The 22,956-nt window shown below is 46.0% G+C and overlaps 1 protein-coding gene across 1 annotated transcript; it reads right to left on the bottom strand.

Annotated features, from left to right (window-relative positions):
- Window positions 1-745: 745 nt before the first annotated feature.
- FBXL16 (F-box and leucine rich repeat protein 16) lies at window positions 746-22,596 on the bottom strand. Its single transcript, XM_014075072.2, has 5 exons — window positions 21,881-22,596; window positions 14,069-14,577; window positions 10,429-10,513; window positions 9,820-9,883; window positions 746-7,676 (listed from the first exon to the last, which is right to left on the bottom strand). Exons 1-5 carry the CDS (start codon window positions 22,577-22,579, stop codon window positions 7,528-7,530), a joined length of 1,506 nt encoding a protein of 501 aa, XP_013930547.2. The 5' UTR covers window positions 22,580-22,596; the 3' UTR covers window positions 746-7,527.
- Between the last annotated feature and the right edge of the window lie 360 nt (window positions 22,597-22,956).

Genomic DNA, 22,956 nt, shown 5'->3' with positions numbered 1-22,956 from the left:
GCTCAAGTGAAGATGCAATTGGAAGACAGATCGACGGCCTCCTTGTAGAAGATTCACAAATAAATGGAATTTTCTCCCCCCCAACACCCACCCTCCCGTCACCCCATCGTTCTTCATGCATGATAATCTTCAAAACTTCAAATCTCCCCCCCACCTCCCGCAACCCCTTGCTATGATTCTGAACATTTAGTTGGATTTTATCAAAAGGTCCATGCAGGATTGTTTAGCTTGTGGTCCCATTGCTTCCCTGTAAGATGATGAGCGTGATATTCCAGTTTGAGGTACTTAGGAAAAGGATGAAGCAACTGGAAAAACCAGGATTTCCTGGAGGAAATTCTAAGGGAAATTGATCTGGAGGAACTGCAGGCTGGAAAGCCACTAAGAACACTGTGGTGGGCCCAAACATCCCAGAATTGACCATGAACTTAGGAAAGCTACTTAGGAAAGCCACTCCTACAGGTGTGTCTGCAAGATTTGATCAAAAAGAGTCAAGATGACACCCGAAATGCTACTAGTTTGTGCGATGGACAACAAAACAGGTAGAACCTCAATTACCACGTTGTGACTGCCCTCAACATCACATTACATTAAGCACAACCTCCTATCTCATCACCAATTAATTAGATTAATTTCTCTCCCTTTTAGGTCTTAGGAATCTTGTGAAGAGCAATTTGGTAACAGTTTATTAACCACTGCCAAGTTAGAAGTAGTAGATCTTTATCTATCCATCTATTTCTTTAGAACATAGAACATAGAACAATGGAGTTGGAAGGGACCATGGAGGTCTTCTAGTCCAACCTCCTGCTTAGGCAGGAAACCCTAAGCACTTCATACAAATGGTTATCCAACATCTTCTAAAAAACTTCCAGTGTTGGAGCATTCACAACCTTCACAACAAATTGTTCCACTAATTGTTCTAACTGTCAGGAAAGTTCTCCTTAATTTTAGGTTGCTTCTCTCCTTGATCAGTTTCTAACCATCACTTCTTGTCTTGGCCTCAGATGCTTCGGAGAATAGGTTGGCCCCTTCCTCTCACAACTGTTTTGATACTGGAAGACAGCTATTATATCACACCTAGTTCTCCTCTTTGTCAGACATATTTAATTCCCTCAAATGTTCATCGTATGGCTTAGTGTCCAGTCTCCTAATCATCTTTGTTGCTCTTTTCTGCACTCTTTCTAGCATCTTCTTTATGTCTTTGTACTATGGCTAACATCCAATGCTAGAGCTATCTTTCATATATAATATTTATCTCATTTTTTTCAAAACCAATGATGCTTCACCCCTTGGCCATTGATCTCCAGTGAGAAGCATTTCACACAGACAGTAGAATAGAAATAGAACTGGAAGGGACCTTGGAGGTCTTCTAGTCCAGCCCCCTGCTCAAGCAGTAGACCCTAAACCATTCCCGACAAGTGGCTGTCCAGTATAATCTTAAAAGCCTCCAGTGATGAAGCACCTACAACTTCTGAAGGCAAGCTGTCCTACTGGTTTCAAGCCATCTTCTGTCACCGAGACCTCAGGAATCTTCGGATTACTGACATATTGGGTGGGAATTATTGGCCTTGCAGTCCCACACATCTGAAGCTTTGTGGGCTGGAGAAGACATTCAAAGGTGACATAGAAAATGTCAAGGTTGTGATGGTAGGGATTTTAGAAACTGTTGGGAAAATGGACAGGTAAAGGAGGCCTGCCTTACTCCGGGGAGTCCTTAGGATGGTAGCCACGACAAACCAATTGATGCACATCAAAAGCAAGTGAGCAGGTCAATTGTAACTTTTTTTTTTAATCTATAAGACATTCCAAGGTCCAATCAACCTTATGGAATTCAATTGGACTAATTCTGGATTAGAGAGATAGGGGATTGCCCTGGGAGCAAATCATTTAATTTATTTTAATAATGTGCTATTAATACTTATTAAATTATGGATTTATGAAATGTTAAAATGAATAATTTAATTGACTGCTGCAAAATTAAGTTCTAATTTGACTTGGGTGGGGGGTAAGCCTTTATTGATTCTTCTGGCTAGATAACTGGCTTGGAAGATTATGGGACATGATCAAAAACATCGGCTGAATATATTGTCTTATGGATGAATAAATAATAGAATAGAATAACAGACTCGGAAGGGACCTTGAAGGTCTTCTAGTCCAACCCCCTGCTTAAGCAGGAACCCCTACACCACTTCTGACAAATGGACACCCAACATCTTCTTAAAAACTTCCAGTGTTGGAGCATTCACAACTTCTGGAGGCAAGTTGTTCCACTGATTAATTGTCAGGAAATTCCTCCTTAGTTCTAATTTGCTTCTCTCCTTGATTAGTTTCCATCCATTGCTTCTTGTTCTGCCCTCAGCTGCTTTGGAGAATAGCTTGACTCCCTCTTCTTTGTGGCAGCCCCTGAGATATTGGAAGACTGCTATCACGTCTCCCCTAGTCCTTCTTTCCATTAAACTAGACATACCCAGTTCCAGCAACTGTTGTTTATATGTTTTAGCCTCCAGTCCCCTAATAAAGTGAATAGATAATCCATCTAGATCGGAGTCAATCTGCTCTTGAAATTATACCACATCAGTGGCGCCAGTCTCCTTTTACTCTGTTATTAACTGCACTCTAATTATAAGTTTCTACTTCTGAGCCTGTATTTTTTTTAAAACACCTTTTCTAATAGGAAATCTGAAACCCATGGGAATTCCTTCCCTTTAAGCCAAATTCCCAGTAGACGAAAGAGTCCCTCTTTCATGGATATTAAATAAATAAATAAATAAATAAATAAACAAACAAATAAACAAACAAATAAACAAATCAATCAATCAATCAATCAATAAAATAAAGGAATGCACGAATGCACGAATTAATGAATTCTGATTATTTTTTTCCTTTACAGCTGATGATAACATTTTGGTTCACCTCGGGTTTCATTTGAATCACAAATCGGTGGGACACCGGCCAGCCTTGGTTTTGAATTACTGTACTATACTGTAACTATTTCTCAGCCTCAATCCTACATAAAACAATGAAACCAGGGGTGAGATTCAGCCAGTTCGGACAGATTCCGGCGAACCGGTAGCTCTGACAATCAGTTGGGAACGAACCGGTTCTCTTCGATCATCAGGTGGGCCCTCCCTTGCACTTTACTGACCTATATCCTCTTGGCTGATTCGCGCGGCAGATCAGATTGCCGTACCTCAACAGTGTTACTGCCCAGAAGTAACGTGGAAGGGAAGTTTTGTTAAAACTCTGCGATCACCGTGTTAAACCGGTAGGATAACCCCTGAATAAAACCATAACCTCGACTATTTTGATAATAAAAAGTACAGCCTTGGGGGGGAAAAAAATATCGGTCTGAGTGTTCTCCAAACTATGATAATTTCTGGAGGGGAATTCAGCAAAGGGTTTTGGGTTTTGTTTGAGTTTTTGGTTTTTTTTACAAATATGCAGCGAAACCATTTTTCTTTTGAATTTTGAAAGCTGCCTGCAAAAGGTTGAGGCAGCTTGCTGACCTGAGCGGAAGAAATCAACCGCAGGTCCAAAGGTGTCTGTTATCTGGCTGTATTACAGGTAATCCTCGACTTAAAACCGTCCATTTCAGGGCACTGAAAAAAGTGACTTACGACCGGTTTTCACACTTACGAACGTTGCCGCATCCCCTGGGGTGACATCATCAAAATTCAGCCACTTAGCAATTGACTCATATTTATGACGGTTGCACTGTCCCGGCCGTCGCTTTGTGACCTCCTGACAAGCCATGGGGAAGCCAGCTTCACTTAACAGCCGTGCTCCTCATTTAACTGCGGTGATTCACTTAACAACGGTTGCAAGAAAGCTCGTAAGTGGGGTGAAACCTCACGCAACACATTTTTCACTGCACCACGTACATTTTGGGCTTGACTGTGGCTGCAACTGGAGGATTTACCTTTATCTCGTTCATCTACCTGATCTGATCAATGCAATTTTTTTTTTGCTTCCCAGAAAACGAGATTGACCGCCTGGGGGAAAGAATTAAAATGGTGTGAGTGGTATAATCAGCCTACAATTTTGGCAAAACTGTATGGCTGGCTCCAAAATTCCAGGCACAGATGATCTTACCCCAGGTAAGATGCCCGTGCTGGGAAGACTCCGAAGCCACAGGGTGGTATACAGTAGTTGAAGTCTGCTGGCATACAGAGAGGGCATCACCCAACTGCTGGAAGAGCTCAAGAGGTGGTAGAATCAGGCCAGGCTTTATGGTATAACTTCTCTCTTTTGCTCCAAGATCAGAACTGAAGGACTACGGTAGTTTGCTGGGTGTATATTACTATTATTATTATTATTATTATTTGGCTTTATTTAAATCTATAAGAAAAACGAGGCGGCCACCAAAGGCACTCATGAACTCAAAGCTGTCTCATCAACTAGGCCAGTCTTTGCTCAAGGCCAGACTCCTGGCAAAATGGCTGCTTCACAACCACAATCTAAGGGAGACAATCCGGTGGGGGGAAAAACCACAAAAGCAATTTTCCCTACCTGGGCATCTCCAGATGTGTTGAACTACCCGTTCCATCATCCCCAGCTTGCCTGCCTGCCTGGATAGCCCCCTCCCCTTCCTCCAGAGAAGATAGAACAACATGCAATAGTCTATGGCAAGGTTCCCTCGGCTGCCCTTTTGGTGGGTCCTGAAAAGAAATGAGCTCGGACCACAAGGGTAGTCCCGAGTCGTTCAACGCCATATTGTTTGAAGCCCACCTTCAGGACAATCTTCCCTGCTTTCTGTTTTACCAGACTAAGTTCCACCGAGTCACGCCTTCCATCGGCTCAATTACCATGCCAGAAGCGCGAGGTGCATTAACAGATAACAGAGTTGGAAAGGACCTTGCAGGTCATCTAGTCCAAACCCCCCCTGCCCAAGCAGGAGACCCTGCCTCGGAGGTTAGAATGCCGGGCTGACGATCGGCGGCCTCAACGTTCGAGACCCGTTGCTGCCTCAGAGTGGGTCGAGCACCTGTCACATACTCCGGCTCCCACCAACCCAGCGGGCAAGTAGATGAATGGGTACCACTTCATTGGGCAACTTTGTGGGGAGACGAAAGGAGCCTCCTGGGAATCCCGCCCCCCCCCCCAAGAAATGGGGATGTCACCGCCAAATCCTTTCGCCACGGAAGCATTTGACATGGAAGTATCAGTATTAACTTCCATGCCTGCTGCTTTCTAGGTATATTAGCATGCAAAGAGCTGGATCTTGGGGGAAGGGGATGCATTGCTTCCATGGTTTGCCCCATGCAGTAAGAGGGGGAGCAAAAATAGAGATATGGTTTTCATCCTACCAACTTTGGAGAGCGGAAAGCACCCAGAGCCCATCCCAATAGCTTCTTGGAGATAGGAACGGTGGAGAAGAGGTTCTCTACTGTGGACATACCCCCCACCCTTGGAAATGGGTTCTCTCTCTCTCCAAAGAAGTCAACCAAGATGAACCAAAATTACACAGGCACTCTACTTGGGGTTGCGTGAAGAGCCCAGCACCTCTTTGAAAGCACAGAAGGGGTGGTTTTACCAGCCGAGCCATCCGAGAGAGAGATTCCCAAGGCTGGAGATGCAACTTGAACCCATGGCTTAAAGAGCCTGGAGCTCTCCCAATATTTTTTTTTCTTCCAGTGCATGATTCTGCCCCAGAACAGATCTCTGGGTCTGAAGGATGAATGCCTGGAGGCTGGAGATGCCCTTAGCCCCCCCTTTTATTCTTCCAGGGGGGGGGGCTTGGAAATGGCTTCTAAAAAAAGGATGGGGCAAAAGCCACGCATCACCAAACATCTGGTCAGCATCTGTTGGCTTGGAAGAGAGCCAAGGAGTACAGGTTTGGTGGGGTGAAGTCAGGAAGGAAAGAGGATCTGGTGATTGATGGGGAGAGGGGGGGGGTCTCCCAGGATGAAAGGTGGAACTGGGGTTGGTAGGAAGAAAAGGAGATGTTTTCACCCCTCTTGAAGAAGACCGGGATGGACAGCTAGGTGATCTGTGTGGTTTGGAGAAATGGAACAAGGATAGTAGAACAAGCCACATCAGCTTCTTCTTCATCATCAGCTTCTTCTATTTTTTTTTTAAAAAACACCAGAACAGACGAGCCAAGCCAGGATCAAAAAAACTGCCACCCACAGCCCAAAAGCAGTATTCAGACTCTACCTTATTACAAGACGCAAAGCAAGGCAACATGCAAAGGCTGTGGTTTTGCTCCAAAAAGAGGGAGGGAGGGAGGGAGGGAGGGAGAGAGAGAGGGAGAGAGAGAGAGAGAGAGAGAGAAGAGGAGAAACCCCTCCTTATTCATTTGCAAAATCAAGAGAGTCAAAATGAAATTGAAAGAGAGAGAGAGAGGGAGGGAGGGAGAGAGAAAGAGGGAAAGAAGAAAACAAAGGAAAGGAGGCAGATGGGACCCACCAGATGGGATCATGTGTTGTATGAGCTTCGAGTCAGCTGGGACAGTTTAGGTCAGTTTCTCCAATGGATCTCCTTACTCGCTAGCTTTGCTCCACTTTCTGGAATGTCCAAGAATCAGGAGCTCCCCAAAATCCAGAGCTCCAAGAATTTCCGGGACCATTTCTCTCACAGCCTTGGTCAATTTTCTTCTTCTTCTTCTTCCTCCTCCTCCTCCTCTCTCTCCCCACCCTTCAAACAAGAGTCCTTTCACTTCTGCAGGTTCCCATGCTTGGAATTCAGAAGCGGCTCCATTTCACCACCATTGATGCTCCATCCCATCCAAGGAATATCTCCGGAGGCCTCGACGACATGTTTTCAACTTCCCAACCTCCAATGTAAACGACGCCTGCCTTTCGCGGGCAGGTTTCAACCGTCCAACCTCCACACCTCGAAGGCCTTTCACAAGGACTGACCCCTATGATCCTTACACCACCCAGACCGGGTAGTCTCATAGGCAAACCACTCTCTCTCTCTCTGCCCCATGGCATGAAAAGCCCGGACGGGCACAAATCCTTTTTTCATTCAGCACTGAGATTGGCTTATTCGCCAACAAGGGCTAATCGGCCGTTGGGATTTTCCTAGCTGGTTTCACCTACATCCCTTTCGTATTTGATTTCGCTCTAGGAGTTTCGTTGCAGGGTTTCCATTATTCTTGGTTTTTGTTTTGCTTTACCCCCAAAAAGGTAAGATTTCCCAAACAGCTCACAACGAGGAAGATGAGAGATGATGGCGACGTCAGGATTTACAAACTCGAGAGTCGATTCTCCCACTTTGTGTTAGAGCCACTGCCGATCCGCCCAACAACCAACTCTTTTCTCAATTGTTCGTGTGCGTTCGTCGCACCGTTTTTCCCCCCCCGTTTTGAGTTGTGTACATGGGTGAGCGTGTGATTTTTCAAGTCACAACAACCCCCCCCCTCTTCTGGAAAGAAATCATCCATATATATCTATATATCTCCGTATACAGTTATATATCAATGACGAAGAAAGAAAGAAAAACCTTGACGCTGGATGGTTGGTCAGTGCTGAGTTAGGATTGGAGGAGACGGCTCCAGGATTTGGCCAGATCTTTCTAGCGAGTGGCTTACTCAATCACCATGCAGCTAGGCAGGTGTTGGGAAAAGTACTTAAAGAGCTCTGGAGTCGCCCCTGGGCAGTTGGTCAGCTCCAGTTCTTCCAAATCCTGCAGCTGAGCTAGGCCTGAAAGTCCAGTGGTGGTCAGCAGAGGGCAGCCTGGTAAAAGTGAAAATCAGAACATAAGAAAGAACTAATAATGGAGAACATTCGCAGCTCGGGGGTTGGAAGGAGGGGGTCCTTGGCGCTCTCTGAGTTTGGTGGGTTTTCTCACAGACGTCTCGAGACCCATCTACGTAACATCATCAGTGCTAGAAGGGAGTCCCTTTTATGGAATGGAAGGGGGGGGAGGAGAACTGCCCTCTCTGAGCTTGCTTTTTTTCTTGCAGATGTTTCGTTACCCAATTGAGTAGCATCATCAATGCCAGAAGGGAGTGGGCTTTGTGGAGTGGAAGAGGGAGAAGGTGGGGAAAGAGGGGGAGGGCTTTGGGGTCCATGATGCCCTCTGAGCTTGTTTGCTTTCTTGCAGACATTTCATTACCTAGCTAGGGTACATCATCAGTGTTAGGAGGGAGTGGAATTTGTGGCAGAGGGGGAGGAAGAGGAGGACTGTGGGGTCTTTGGAGTTCTCTGGGCTTGCTTGTTTTCTTGCGGAAGTTTCATTACCCAATTGGGTAGCACCATCAATGCTAGAAGGGAGTGGGCTTTGTGGAGTGGAAGAAGGAGAAGAAGGGGAAGGAGGAGGAGAAGAGGAGGGGGGAAGGAGGAGGAGAGGAGGAGGGGGAAAGGAGGAGGAAGAGAAAGAGGAGAGGGAAGGAGGAGGCAAAGGAGGAAGGGGAGGTCTGTGCTCTCTGAACTTGCTTGTTTTCTTGCAGATGTTTCATTACCCAATTGGATAACATCCATTCTAGAAGGGAGTGGGCTTTGTGGAGTGGAAGAGGGAGAAGGAGGGGAAGGAGGAGGAGGGGAGGAGGAGAAAGAGGAGGAGGAGAGGGAAGGTGAAGGAAGAGGGGGATGAGAAGGAAGACTGTGCTTGCTCAGCTTGCTTTTTTTTTTATGAAGACATTTCATTACCCAACTAGGTAGCAGCATCAATGCAAATGTCAGCAAGAAAAGAAACAAGCTCCGAGAAGAGGGAGAATAAGAAAGAATATCTCAGCTGGAAAGACTAAAATCAGAGGTTGCTTGGAAAGGAAAAAAAAAAGGGGGGGTCTTCCATTCTGCGAATGTTTAACTATTTCTGATTGGCCCTTTTGAGCGTATGGGGTGGGTGGGTTTGCCTATCAGTGCTTGCAGATGTATCTGTGCGTATACTTCTTCGCATCTGCATATGCACATGCACCTATGTATGCCTGCCTGTATCCATTTGAGTTTGTACATCTGAGCCCGGTGTGCACCACCAGGGTGGGATTCAGCCGTTTCGGACCAGTTCGGGCAAACCCAATGCTAATTTTACATCCGGTTCACCAAACCGGTAGTTGAAAGGATTGGCTGGCCACGCCCATCCCTCCCCTCCTCTCCCAGGAGTCTCCACGCAGCCTGTTTGGGATGCAGGTAAGTGCAGGGCCTGCGCAGAGACTCTGAGAGGGCAAAAAACGGGGCTCCTGGAAGTTCCAGAAGTATGGAAACAAGTCCGTTTTCGGCCTCCAGAAGTCCTCTAGAGTCCATGGGAGGCCGTTGTCATCCTGCAGGAGGCTCAAAGAAAACCTCTGGAGCCTGGGTAGGGTGAAAATGCTTCCCCCGCTGTGGTGCAGGAGGCTGAGTAGGCCACACCCAGCATGGCCACGCCCATAAAGCAACTGGGCAGAGAACCGCTTGCAAAAAATTTTGAATCCCACTCCTGTACGGGTGAGTGGATCAGTGGTGGGTTGCAGGTGGTATGCCCTGGTATGGGCGTACCGGAGCCTTCCCGGAGCACTGGATACCATTCTGGTGCAGTGCTCCGGAGGGCCCACCCGCCTGCCCGAGTTCCTTACTGGTCTTTTAAGTTTTCGGCACTTCCGTGCACTCGCATGGCACGTACAGCGCCTGTGCGATGCTTCCCTGAGCAGCTGGAGCGTCATGGGGCCTTGTGGAAGCGCTAAGACGCATGTGGATGCCACCGGGCCCGTTTCAACCGTACCAATTGGAACGGGATCTGGAACCCACCACTGGAGTGGATGCATACCACAAGCTAGTCCAAGATCAAAGGAAGTTGGGTGATTTGGGGATTTAGGATTCAGGCCCTGAGGGGCCCCCAAAACTTTCTTCCAGACCCGTATCTCAATGGATCTGAAAGGATCTACCCCAATCCAATGCTCACCGGCAAGTGACAGGAGACGTAAGCTTCTCATTCCCAACAGATGTTTCAAGCCAAAATCTTGGACCTACGAGGGAGGAGAAGACAGGATTGTGAGACACCAAACACATTTATTTATTTCTGGGAAAAATATAAATATATGGGTAATTGTCGACTGAACCGCTGGTAGATACGACTGGGAAATGATGGTCCTTCAAACAATTTGGTCCCAGGTCTTGTTGGCGTTTCAAGGCGACAAGCATCACTTTCAGTTGGATCAGAAAGCAAACTATCAACCAACGCAGCACCTTCAAGAGAGGTGACACATGTGCAAATCTAGATTTGCACAACCCTTTTGCGGGCAGCCACATTTTGAAGCAGCCGAAGCTTCCAGATACTTCCAGATACAAAATCAAACTTTGTCCCCCATCATCATCATCTTTTGACAACCCCACAATCCCTTGCGGGTTGGAGTCAGGGCAACTGAATGGAGCAGAGTGATTACTGGCCAGATGCCCTTCCTGCTGCCATTGCAGAGTTTTGTAAACTTTGTCCCCAATGTTCCCATACAAATTACAAGTCTTATCCTGGATGAGGCTCACAAGGAGAGAATCCCAGCTCCCTTTGACCTACCTGGCAGCACCAGCGGAGATATAAGTTCCTAAGCGAGGACATGGTGGACAAGTAGCTGAGCCCAGTGTCCGTTATCCGTACGCACCTGCCAGAGAAAGGAAGATGGACCACCGTAAAGTTAAAAGCAGGAGAACAATGGGGTTATCTCCAAAGAGAAGCAAGCAAACTGTAAAGCACAGGTAAGTATGTAAGTTTTGTCAGGTCAAGAATCACACTGGATTTGATGCAGCATGTTGAGGATCTATACAATACAATAGCAGAGTTGGAAGGGACCTTGGAGGTCTTCTAGTCCACCCCCTGCCTAGGCAGGAAACCCTATACCGTTTCAGACAAATGGTTATCCAACATCTTCTTAAAGACTTCCAGTGTTGGGGCATTCACAACTTCTGGTGGCAAGTTGTTCCGCTGATTAATTGTTCTAACTGACAGGAAATTTCTAAATTGCTTCTCTCCTTGATTAGTTTCCACCCATTGCTTCTTGTTCTACACTCAGGTGCTTTGGAGAATAGTTTGACTCCTTCTTCTTTGTGGCAGCCCCTGAGATATTGGAACTTTGCTATCATGTCTCCCCTAGTCCTTCTTTTCATTCAACTAGACATACCCAGTTCCTGCAACCATTCTTCATATGTTTTAGCCTCCAGTCCCCTAATCATCTTTGTTGCTCTTCTCTGCACTCTTTCTAGAGTCTCAACATCTTTGTTATAGTGTGGTGACCAAAACTGAATGCCGTATTCCAAGTGTGGCCTTACCAAGGCCTTATAAAGTGGTATTAACACTTCACGGGATCTTGATTCTATCCCTCTGTTGATGCAGCCTAGAACTGTGTTGGCTTTTTTGGCAGCTGCTGCACGTGGCTGGCTCATATTTAAATGGTTGTCCACTAGGACTCCAAGATCCCTCTCACAGTTACTACTAGGTACCACCTATACTACACCTGTGCATTTCATTTCGACTTAAAAATGAAGGTAGGACAAGGGCCAGTTTTGAGGGAGGCTTTGGAAGATGAAGTAATTCAATCAGTATCTTAAAGGTAAAGGTTCCCCTCGTATATATGTGCTCATTGTTCATGACTCTAGGGGGAGGTGCTCATCTCTGTTTCAAAGCCGAAGAGCCAGTGCTGTCCCAAGACGTCTCCGTGGTCATGTGGCCGGCATGACTAAACACCGAAGGCACACGGAACGCTGTTACCTTCCCACCAAAGTTAGTCCCTATTTTTCTACTTGTATTTTTTACGTGCTTCTGAACTGCTAGGTTGGCAAAAGCTGGGACAAGTAACAGGAGCTCACTCCGTTATGCGGAGCTAGGGATTCGAACCACTGAACTGCCGACCTTTCTGATTGACAAGCTCAGCATCTTAGACACTGAGCCACCGCGTCCCTTGAAATAAGTATCTTAAGCTCCTGCCATTCTCAAGGGACCTTCGTGCCTTTAAACCTCCATCAATTCTCTAAAGCATGATCATCGCAACAACCATAATCATCACTACAATCTTCATCATCAAAGGAGAAATTGAATCTGCTAAAAACTGCTCAGAGTTTTGAAGGCCCCTGGAAAGTTGACTAACCTTGGAAAAACGCAATGCTTAGAGAGGTATAGATGGGTAATGGCGAACCTTTTTCATCTCAGGTGCCAAAAGGACGTGCATGCCCACCCCCATAATTTAATGCCCCCCTGGTGCAACGCCCCCTGTGCATGCATGCGTGACCCCCCCCCCTCCCGCTGCTCTGTGCATGCATGCATGGCTTTCTAGGAGCCTGGGGAGGATGAAAACAGCCTCCCCTGCCCCCCGGAGGCCCTCTGGAGGTCGGGAACGGCCCATTGTCTGACTTCCGGTGGGTCCAGTAGATCTGTTTTTCACCCTCCCCAGGCTCCAGAGGCTTTCCTGGGGATGGAAGCCTCTGGAGGGCGAAAAACAGATGAAAATCAAGTCCAACAATCAGCTGGCATGCACGCTGGAGCTGACAGGGCAACGGCTTGCGTGCCATAGTTCTCCATCATCACGGGGGTAGATCATGGCACAACCAGTGATGAAATGTTACTGGGGCTTCCCCAATATCCCTTACATGTGAACTGCGACAACTCCTAACGCCCAGCAGGGGGCAGGATCGTAGAGGACGGGTGATACTCAGCTGGAGAAGAAGGGTTTTAAATGGTAGAACTTGCCTTCTACCATATTTGAAGACCTCTGATGATTAAGAAACTGGTTAGGGAAGCAGTCCCCCCTGCCCACCCCCGCCTCTATCCTGATTCTAGGAAAAGATCCATTCCAAAGGGATACCCACGGCAGTATTGCTTGGAATTTCATCTTATAACTAGTAAGGGAGCCACCCATTTGGATTTGGGAAAAAAGGAGTGGATAGATCAGATGTTGAGAGGATGATAACACCATAACAGACTTTGTTGGATGTGTTACAACAAAAGTGGTCCTTGGTTACAAGTGACCATGAATCATAGGTCTTTGAGAAAGTCTTCTCCTCTCATTTGGGTGCTTTGAGGTTCTGAAGAACCTGATAGAACATTGGAAGCTATCGTGGACCAAATTCGATCTCTGATTCTTTAACTTGGGACCATCTCATGGGTTTTTCCATTGCCTTACCTCATCCGTATCTGTCCCACTATCTATCCTGTATAGCAATAGCAATAGCACTTAGACTTATATGCCACTTCACAGTGCTTTATAGCCCTCTTTATCAGATGACAGAGTTAGCATCTTGCCCCCCGCAACCATCCGGGTCTTCATTTTACCCACCTCAGAAGGATGGAAGGCTGAGTCAACCTTGAGCCTGGTGAGATTCGAACTGCTGGCAGAGTTAGCCTGCAATATTGCTTTCTAACTACTGCGCACCATTGAAGGAAGGAAGGAGGGAAGGAAAGAAGGAAAGAAGGAAAGAAAGAAGGAAAGAAGGAAGGAAGGAAGGAAGGAAGGAAGGAAGGAAAAGAGCAAGAGCAATAGCACTTAGACTTATATACCACTTCACAATGCTTTACAGCCCTCTCTAAGCAGCTTACAGAGTTAGATATATTGTCCCCAACATTCTGGGTCCTCATTTTACCGACCTCGGAAGGATGGAAGGCTGAGTCAACCTGGTGCCTGGTGAGATTCGAAGGAAGGAAGGAGGGAAGGAGGGAAGGAAGGAAGGAGCGAGGGAGGGAGGAAAGGAAGGAAGGAAGGAGGGATGGAAGGAAGGAAGGAAGGAAAGAAGGAAGGAAGGAAGGACAACAGCAATAGCACTTAGACTTATATACTGCTTCACAGTGCATGATAGCCCTCTCTAAGCGGTCTACAGAGCCAGCCTCTTGCCCCCAACATTCTGGGTCCTCATTTTACCCACCTCAGAAGGATGGAAGGCTGAGTCAACCTTGAGCCCGGTGGGATTCAAAATGCCAAATTATAGGCAGCCGGCAGGCAGCAGAAGTAGCCTGCAGTACTGCATTCTAACCACTGTACCACCGTGGCTCAGTGTCCCTTCATCTCTTTGAATGGTGTCCCTTGTGGGGTCTGCTCTGTCAGTTGGGGACGACTCCGAGCTGTCCAAAGATTTCTATTCCCTGGTGAACCTAATTTCCTGCGGTGTCTTATTTCGGGCCCCAAAATTTTGTCACCTGCAAAAGGAATCAGAGGATTTGGAGCCCACCTTACCTATCCAGCACCAGCTCTTCTAACTTGTGGAGGTCACAAGCGATGTACTCCAGAGCCATATCGGTGATCCGAGGGCACCACGAGAGGTCCAGGCTCCGAAGCTTGCGGAGGTTCTCTGCCACCAACTCCACGCCGTCGTCCGTCACTTTCGAGCAGCCGGAGAGGCTGAGCACGCTCAGGTTGGGGAGGCTGTGCACCATGTTCACCACGCCGTGGTTCGTGATTTCCCAGCAGGAGTTCAGGCGGAGGGTGTGGGTGGTGTAACCTTGCTTGGCAGTGAAGTAAGCCAGGGCTGTGTCCGTCACGTGATAGGCCTGAAGGTTGAGCTCAGTCAAGTTGGGCAGCAGCTGTGAGATGGCCGCAATGGCATCGTCGGCCACGTTAATGCAGTCGCTGACGCTCAGGGAGCAGATGCGGGCATTCAGACTCGACCAGAGACCGGCCTCAGTGAAATCGTTGCATCCAGAAAGCTCCAAGTGCATAAGACCTTGCATCTGTTCCAGCATGACCTGAAAGTTGCATTAACAGAGGGATACAATCAAGATCAAGGAGAGGTTCAACCAGGACATAAGGAGGAACTTTCTAACAATGAGTACAATCAACCAATGGAACAGCTTTGCCTTCAAAAGGTGTGGCAGCTTCATCACTGGGTGAATCTTAAGTTGTATTAACAAGGAATACAATCAAGATCAAGGGAGGTACTAATGCCACACCTAGAATACTGCAGCCAGTTTTGCTCACCACACTATAAAAAAGATGTTGAGACTCTAGAAAGAGTGCAGAGAAGAGCAACCAGGATGATTAGGGGACTGGAGGCTAAAACATACGATGAACGGTTGCAGGAACTGGGCATGGCTAGTCTAGTGAAGAGAAGGACCAGGGGAGACAGGAGAGCAGACTTCCAATATTTGAGGGGCTGCCACAGAGAAGAGGGGGTCAACCTATTCTCCAAGGCACCTGAAGACAAGGAATAATAGATGGAGACTGAACAAGGAGAGATTCAACCTGGAAATAAGGAGGAACATTCTGACAATGAGAACAATCAACCAATGGAACAGCTTTGCCTTCAAAAGGTGTGGGAGCTTCATCACTGGATGAATCTTAAGTTGTATTAACAAGGGATACAATCAAGATCAAGGGAGGTACTAATGCCACTCTATAAAGCCTTAGTAAGACCACACCTAGAATGCTGCATCCAGTTTTGCTCACCACACTATAAAAAAAGATGTGGAGACTCTAGAAAGAATGCAGAGAAGAGCAACCAGGATGATGAGGGGACTGGAGGCTAAAACCTATGATGAACGGTTGCAGGAACTAGTCAAGTGGAGATAATTGCAGTTAGAATTGTATTTGTACAAAATTGGAAAGCTGAAGAAATCCCTACAGATGAAAATGTGATTAAGAGAATATTAGAATGTGCAGAAATGAACAGATTAACATTAGCAGTTAAAGGAAAGGAAGAATATGGTTATTATATTATACCGGAATTATTTTATGATTGGCTGGAGAATGAATACGGGGAAATGTGTTATAAAATTAAATCATTAGGAAGAGAAATGTTATAAGAGTAGATATGTTAAGAGGTAATGTTATGATAAGATTAGATATATATATAAAGAATATGGTGGTAGCTTTAATTATTATGAGACAAAAACATGTACTTGCATGACACACTGATTAATGAATGATGAAATGTTTGTATCACAGGAAAAAATAAAAAACTTGTATATAAAAAAAGAAGAGAAGGAGCAGGGGAGACAGGATAGCAGTCTTCCAATATTTGAGGGGCTGCCACAGAGAGGAAGAGGTCAACCTTTTTTCCAAAGCACCTGAAGGCCAGACAAGGAATAATGGATGGAAACCGAACAAGGAGAGATTCAACCTGGAAATAAGGAGGAATTTTCTGACAGGGAGAACAATCAACCAATGGAACAGAAGTTGCCTTTGGAAGTTTTGGGAGCTTCATCACTGGAAGCTAGGAAGAAGGGACTGGACTGCCATCTATCAGAAATGGTGTAGGATCTCCTGCTTGGGCAGGGGGTTGGACTAGATGACCTCCAAGGTCCCTTCCAACTTGGTTAATCTGTTAAAGGCTCTGTTAAAGATAGGCTAAGTTCACAAAACTCACTCTAAACCAGGGAGAGTCAAATAAGACCAACTGCCTTTACCCAACACTTTTCACCTGTTTACTATAGAGATACTCCTCGATGTACAACTACAGTTGAGATTGGGATTTCGGTTCTAAGTGATGCAATCATTGAGCAATGTGGCTTGAATGTGACTGGACCCAATTTTATTATTATGTTTACCATGATTGATAAGAGGATAATTGCTGTCAACCACTGGAGGAATTCACCCAGTGGCTGAATTCACGCAACAAGCTCAATTTGGCGACTGAATTAACCAATTCAGCATTTAGGTTTGCAAAATGTATTGTACCTAGGAGTACGGATTTGTACAACACACTGCAAGTTAAGCCTCCCCAAAACTAACCAAGATTAATATTACTCACGATTAGCCTCTTGTGTAAAAATGCCTGCTGATCTTGGAGATGGAGATCAATGGGGCAGAAGGACAGCTGGAGCCTCTTCCTGATGTGTGCATGCACAGAGCTGCCAGGAGAAGGGAACAGCTAAGGAACAAGGGCCGACTCAGGAGTAAAGGCACAGGTGGACGGTGAATGGCCCCTCCCAGAGTAAATAAAAGAGGAGCTAAAGGGGAGGGGAGTTTGCAGGAGACAATTAGTTCCATTCATTAAGGTGAAGATCCGTTCCTGACTCCTTGCCAAGTAACTGCTGCTACAGCATGGCGTTTGGAAGATATCGGCCTGGAAGCTCTCCAAGCCTGATAAAGGTCTGTAGTTGTGAAACCTCATGAAAGACTGTTTGCCAGGACTTTGCTGGCGAGGAATTCCCTTTAACCTAAATAAAAGAGGTTTTATCGGGATGAGGAGTCGGCTTCATGATCTTGGGAAGCCTAGGTCAGAACACGTGTTATTGTATTGATGAGTCAATACATTCGGTTTGCATCTATCTCTGTTCATCTTTTAGCTGTATTGTTTGAATTATTAGAAGGGGCTAATTGTTTTAGATACCGATTATGTCTCTCTAGATGCTGCTAGCCCCAAATCTGTCATTTTTGTCTCTCGAGCAAACAATATCATTGCAAATGCTTGGTAGACCAAATGCTTCTGGTTTAATCTTCTGCGCCAAAATCATGTATCATTCAAGCAGATAGTACTATTTTAGTCTTCAACCAGTATAAAACCAACACTTCTAATTGGTAAAGTCACCGCAAGCCATTTGCTTGATTAATCAGTTGGGAACGAAATAATCTGCAATATGATGATTTAAGATTAAGCTTCTCCCCCCCCCCCCCCCGTGATTCTATTTTAGTTTCGTTACTATATCAGGACACGGGAAACGATCAAAGACAACTTTTCCAATTACTGTAATCATAATTGCTCACTAATAGCAACTTCGCCCATCTGCTTTAATATCTCAGGAAGACATCTGTTCCAATGGGGTTTAGGCAGCATGTGGGGACACCTCTGAGTTAAGCTTATGGGAAATGGTGGCTTGTTGGGAGCAGGGCCACCTATGCACCAGGGCTGGCTACCCCTCCCAAAAAGAACAAGAGTTGGGATGAGAAAGATGCTAAAATGTATGGCTTTAATAAAGAATTAACAGAGTTAGACCATATATTAACTGGAACAGATGATAAACTGATAAAGAAATTATATTGTTATATACTAAATATTAAATAGGAAAGGGAAAAGGGAAAGGAGAGAATGATTGCCTGGACTAAAAACTTTGGATATGTAATAGAATTAGTTAAATGGCAGAAACTATGGGATAGAAATGTTAAATTGACTATGTCAACAGCATATAAACGAAATCTGTACAAAATGTTTTATGGATGGCATTTTTCACTGGAAAGATTGGCCAAAATGTATAAAGATAGATCTGCTAAATATTGGAAGTGTAAATCAACCATTGGATTCAAACTATCATATGTGATAGACTCGCCCAAAAGCTAAAAAATATTGGATGAAAACACACGGTTGGAAAAGAAATGATAAAGCAGCATATAGACTTGAAACCAGAGATATTTTTGTTGGACATCCTACTGGAAAAATATGATAAAAAGACTATATATCTGGTTTTACATATACTAACTGTAGCCAGAATTCTATTTGCACAACAATGGAAAAATGATGAGATTCTGTCAAATGAGAATGCAATTAAGAAAATACTAGAATGTGGAGAAATGGACAGATTAAAGTTTATTATTAAGGATAAAGAAGAAACTGAATATTTTTTGACATGGATATCAATGGTTAGACAATAGAAACAGAGTTAGAAAGGAGGAGACACAAAAAAAGAGGAAAGGTTAATGTGGAGAGAATTTGACACTGAAGATGTTATGTATTATTGTAATTATATTAATATATAGTTATGTTATTAACATTATTGTGACGATTATAATAACAAATGTGTAGATTACGAATGTTCAAATAACTGAACCCAGGTCGCAACTGTTTGATGGAAATGGAAAGTAATATAAATAAAACAAATAAAACATGAAAAGAAAGAAAGAAAGAAAGAAAGAAAGAAAGAAAGAAAGAAAAGAACCTAAGTTGTAATTCATCTGTTGTTTTGTACAACCATTGGGATGAATGCATGTGGATCAAATTGCAAAATCCTTCATGAGTGAGATGCATTGGAAGGTGAGACCTATGGAATGATTTCCTACTTCGTGCTAAGCCATGGCTGACTTTAACTGTGGTTGGCTGAATAATCCATAATGGCTAGGTTCCCACTTGAGACTAAGCCATGTTTGATAAAGGGATGGGTCATGCAACACATCAAGCCGATTTCTGGTAACAATATGGCATAGACTTCGTATAATCCCAAAGGTGCTTTTTTCAAGAGGCAAATGGACTTTCTGGTTTTTCTTTGAAGACGTTTTGCTTCTCCTCCAAGAAGCTTCTTCAGCTCTGGCTGGATGGTGGGGAGCTGCTCATTTGCATCCTTTTGGAGAGTCCTTGAGGCCACTTGGAGGTTTGTCTGTGTCCTCGGGATCACCTGAGTGGTGCAAATGGGTGTGAAGCCTTCTTGGAACTGCTGAAAGGACCGTTATGGACTAGAGATAGATGATGTAGTATCCCTCCCCTTCTGTTGAGGGTTCTTCAAACGGCCTCATGGACACTCTAAAAAGGATGCAAATGACCAGCTGTCTGCAAGGAGTATAAACCCTTCCATTCCCCATCCTATCAGAGCTGAAGAAGTTTCTTGGATGAGAAGTGAAACGTCTTCAAAGAAAAATCAAAAAGTCCAGTTGCCTCTTAAAAAAAAAGCACCTTTGGGACAGCCATGACCTGGATGATGGAGAATCTCTGAAGATTTCATATAATGTGCTTATTCCATCTGGAATCTCTGGATTAAAGGCTGTTCAATGCCCCTTATTTTTGTATCTTTTCACACAAGCATTTGTGGTGGTGTTCCACTGTGGCTTCTGGAGGAAGCCCACAGGTGAATCTGATTTATGCAATGCAATACAATATCAGAGTTGGAAGGGACCTTGGAGGACTTCTAGTCCAACCCCCTGCCTAGGCGGGAAACCCTATACCGTTCCAGACAAATGGCTATCCAACATCTTCTTAAAGACTTCCAGTGTTGGGGCATTCACAACTTCTGGAGGCAAGTTGTTCCACTGATTAATTGTTCTCACTGTCAGGAAATTTCTCCTCAGTTCTAAGTTGCTTCTCTCCTTGATTAGTTTCCACCCATTGCTTCTTGTTCTGCCCTCAGATGGTTTGAGGAATAGCTTGACTCCCTCTTCTTTGTGGCAACCCCTGAAATATTAGAGCACTGCTATCATGTCTCCCCTCGTCCTTCTTTTTATTAAACTAGACCAGGGGTGGGTTTCAACAGGTTCGCGGCGGTCCCTGCAAACTGGTTGGTCGGCGAACCTGGAAGTAAGTAACTTCCGGGAACGGCGAAGGGCCCACCCTCCCGCCCGCGCTCCTTACCCGGTTTTGACGAGTTCTGCGCTTCCACACATGCGCAGGACGCATACAGCACCTGCGCGATCCTCCAGGAGCAGCTGGAGCATCGCACAGACGCTAGTACGCATGTGTGCACCACGCGCATGCATGCGCGTGCTGCACGCTTGCACGAGGATGTCGCCGGCCCCGTTCCAACCGAACCGGTTGGAACGGGGTGAGAAACCCACCCCTGAACTAGACATACCCAGTTCCTGCAAACATTCTTCATATGTTTTAGCCTCCAGTCCCCTAATCATTTTTGTTGCTCTTCTCTGCACTCTTTCAAGGGTCTTTGACTTTCTAGAGTCAAAGACATCCAGAGGTGTAAAGGCTTTCCTTACATACCTATTCCAGTGACATTGGTCACCAAGAGGTCCCTTCTCCAAAGTGGAGAGGGCTATAAGCCTATTTGATCCTCTTTAAAGTGGGCTGGGTGCAGTGGTGGGATTCAGCCAGTTCGCACCTATTTGGGAGAACCAGTTGGTAACTTTCCAAGCAGTTCAGAGAACCAGTTGTTGGAAGAAATCTTTTGTTTTTCCCCACTTTACAGGGCCAATCCTTTAAGGAAGGCAGGAAGGAAGGAAACATTCTGGTGCTGTTTCTAGCCTAATCTTTATTGCCCTGCTTACAGAAACTGCCTCTCCCATTAACCCTTATTACCATTGTAACAACTAAGGTGAAGTGCCAATCGACCTGAGTGACATTGACTTGGCCACGCCCACAAGATCACATGACCACTGAGCCCTGCCTACCCAGCTGGTCATTAGGGCAGAGAACTGGTTGGTAAATTATTTGAATCCCACCACTGGCTGGGTGGGATTAATTCAGAAGACCTCCAGCAGTCCCACACATATTACATGTAGGCCACATAAAAACGAGATGAAACTTTCATTAGGTTCTCCTGGAGGCCAACTTGCTTTTTTGTTTTAATATCATAGCCATCTATTCCTGGGGTCACCAACCTTTCGGACCTCAGGGAGCACTAAATTTATAATTTTAAATCCCACGGACCACTAATGTGATCTGCTTAATGACCAGCAAGGTGGGCGTGGCTAGGTGGGCAAGTGATTGGGTGGGCATGGCCAACCTTATGTCACTCACATTGAGAGGCACCACCTACTCGCCCCCTCCCCTCCCAGCTAGTCTTCCCCTGCCCACCCGGGCTCCTTAGGGCCCCAACAGGAAGCAGTTGCTGGAGCTAAGCAGCCACTATGAGAAAGAGTTGGCAAAACAGCTCAGTTCAAACTGGATCTGACTGAGAAGGAGGCTCAGCAGAAGCACCGCACTGAGGACTACGACCATAGGCTTTCCAAGCAGAGGGAAGACTGCAGGAGTGCAAGGCCAGGTACTGGTGCCTGGAGGCTCAGCGGGCTGAGATGGTCAGCCTGTTTTAGGCCACGATGCAGTCCCACTGGAACGAGGCCCTCTGGTTCTTCGCCACCAGCGGCATTTCCCTCCAGCCTTCACCCAAAGCCCCTCACGAGGAGGCCGAAGCAGACCCCAAGTCAGAATCTCCCACCCCCACAAAAAGACCCCAAAGGGGGAGATTGTCTGCAGCAACACAAATGTTCATTGCACATATCCGTCCCAGGGGCCATAGTTTGAGGACCCCTGATTTAGTGCAATACAACAAACGCAAATAATGTTTCTGCAGACCACCAAAATTTTCTCATGGACCACCAGTTGGTGACCGCTGCTCTAGAGACCCCAGACTGAGCTCTGCAACAGAGGCACCACCATTAGCCGGGCAGCAGAAGACCTACCTCAAGACCTGCATCTGTGATGGTCGATCTCTTAAGGCTCATAGATTTCACCCCTTTCTTGGAGAGGGCGTAATTATCGATGAACTCACAGATGTCCAAGTCGGAAACCCCCACAAGGCAGAAACCGTCAAACCCCCGGATGGCAAAACCTTGAAGGTTGACAAACTCCTTGTCTCCGTTGGGCAGGACGTTGTAGAGTTCTTTGGTGTCCAGCACCGGCGTGAGACCCACCCAAAATTTGGGTTGATACAAGACTCTCCTCCACGCTTTGCACACCTGGGCCAGGACACATTTCTCACAGGCTGAAAAGTACATAAACAGGCGGTTCAGGATCTTCTCATCCACAGCCAGGTGCCTTTTGGTGGGGGAGCCAGAGAGGTCACCCAGGGATGGGAGGTCGCCGTTGGCTGGAGAAATCTCATCGGCGGGAAGTCCCACCATGGTGGCTCCTGAAGGCCCTCCTGCCAGAGCCGACAAAGACAATGGTGAAGTGAGGCCGGGCATGGACAGGTCACTGTGATTCATTAAGGCTGGGCTGATGATTGCAGGCACGGAAGACTGGCACAGGCGGTTTTTCATCGCTGGAGTCCCTTTGGTGATGCTCGCGGAGCCGAGTCCATTGGCCTGGGTGGGGAGCTTAACGAGTCCATTCCGGGGTAGACAAGGGGGCTTGGTATCGCTGTTGCCAAGGTTCGACATCTTCCAAGATCACTCTGGAACACAACAACAGAGAAGCATTAGATGTCACACTCAAGTCCAAAGTCGACACCGACACCGGGGTAGACAAGGGGGCTTGGTATCGCTGTTGCCAAGGTTCGACATCTTCCAAGATCACTCTGGAACACAACAACAGAGAAGCATTAGATGTCACACTCAAGTCCAAAGTCGACACCATAGAATTCTGGTCAAGCCCAATATTTTTTATTGGTTTGAACTGAACAGACAGAATCTTGCCAGACTAAAGCTAAACCCATCACATCCTGGACATAAATTGTTTCAACTTCTGCCCTCAAAAAAGACACTTTAGGGCATTGCACACCAGAACAACTAGACACAACAGTGTTTTTTTCTGATTG

The sequence above is a fragment of the Thamnophis sirtalis genome, unplaced genomic scaffold (assembly GCF_051295495.1).
Source record: "Thamnophis sirtalis isolate CommonGarterSnake01/CBP01778 unplaced genomic scaffold, rThaSir2_p1.2 scaffold_14, whole genome shotgun sequence".
In the NCBI taxonomy this organism is placed as follows: Eukaryota; Metazoa; Chordata; class Lepidosauria; order Squamata; family Natricidae; genus Thamnophis; species Thamnophis sirtalis.
Note: the sequence above shows the minus strand (reverse complement) of the source record. Positions and strands in the feature narration are given on the sequence as shown.

What these genes read in the sequence shown, in the direction of transcription:
- FBXL16 (XM_014075072.2), bottom strand. Translation starts at nt 22,579, where the DNA reads ATGTCGAACCTTGGCAACAGCGATACCAAGCCCCCTTGTCTACCCCGG. An exon ending in GAAGAGCTGGTGCTGGATAG is followed by an intron (nt 10,514 to 14,068) that starts GTAAGGTGGGCT and finishes TTTCTCTGGCAG; the next exon opens with GTGCGTACGGATAACGGACA. An exon ending in ACGTCTCCTGTCACTTGCCG is followed by an intron (nt 7,677 to 9,819) that starts GTGAGCATTGGA and finishes CACTTTTACCAG; the next exon opens with GCTGCCCTCTGCTGACCACC.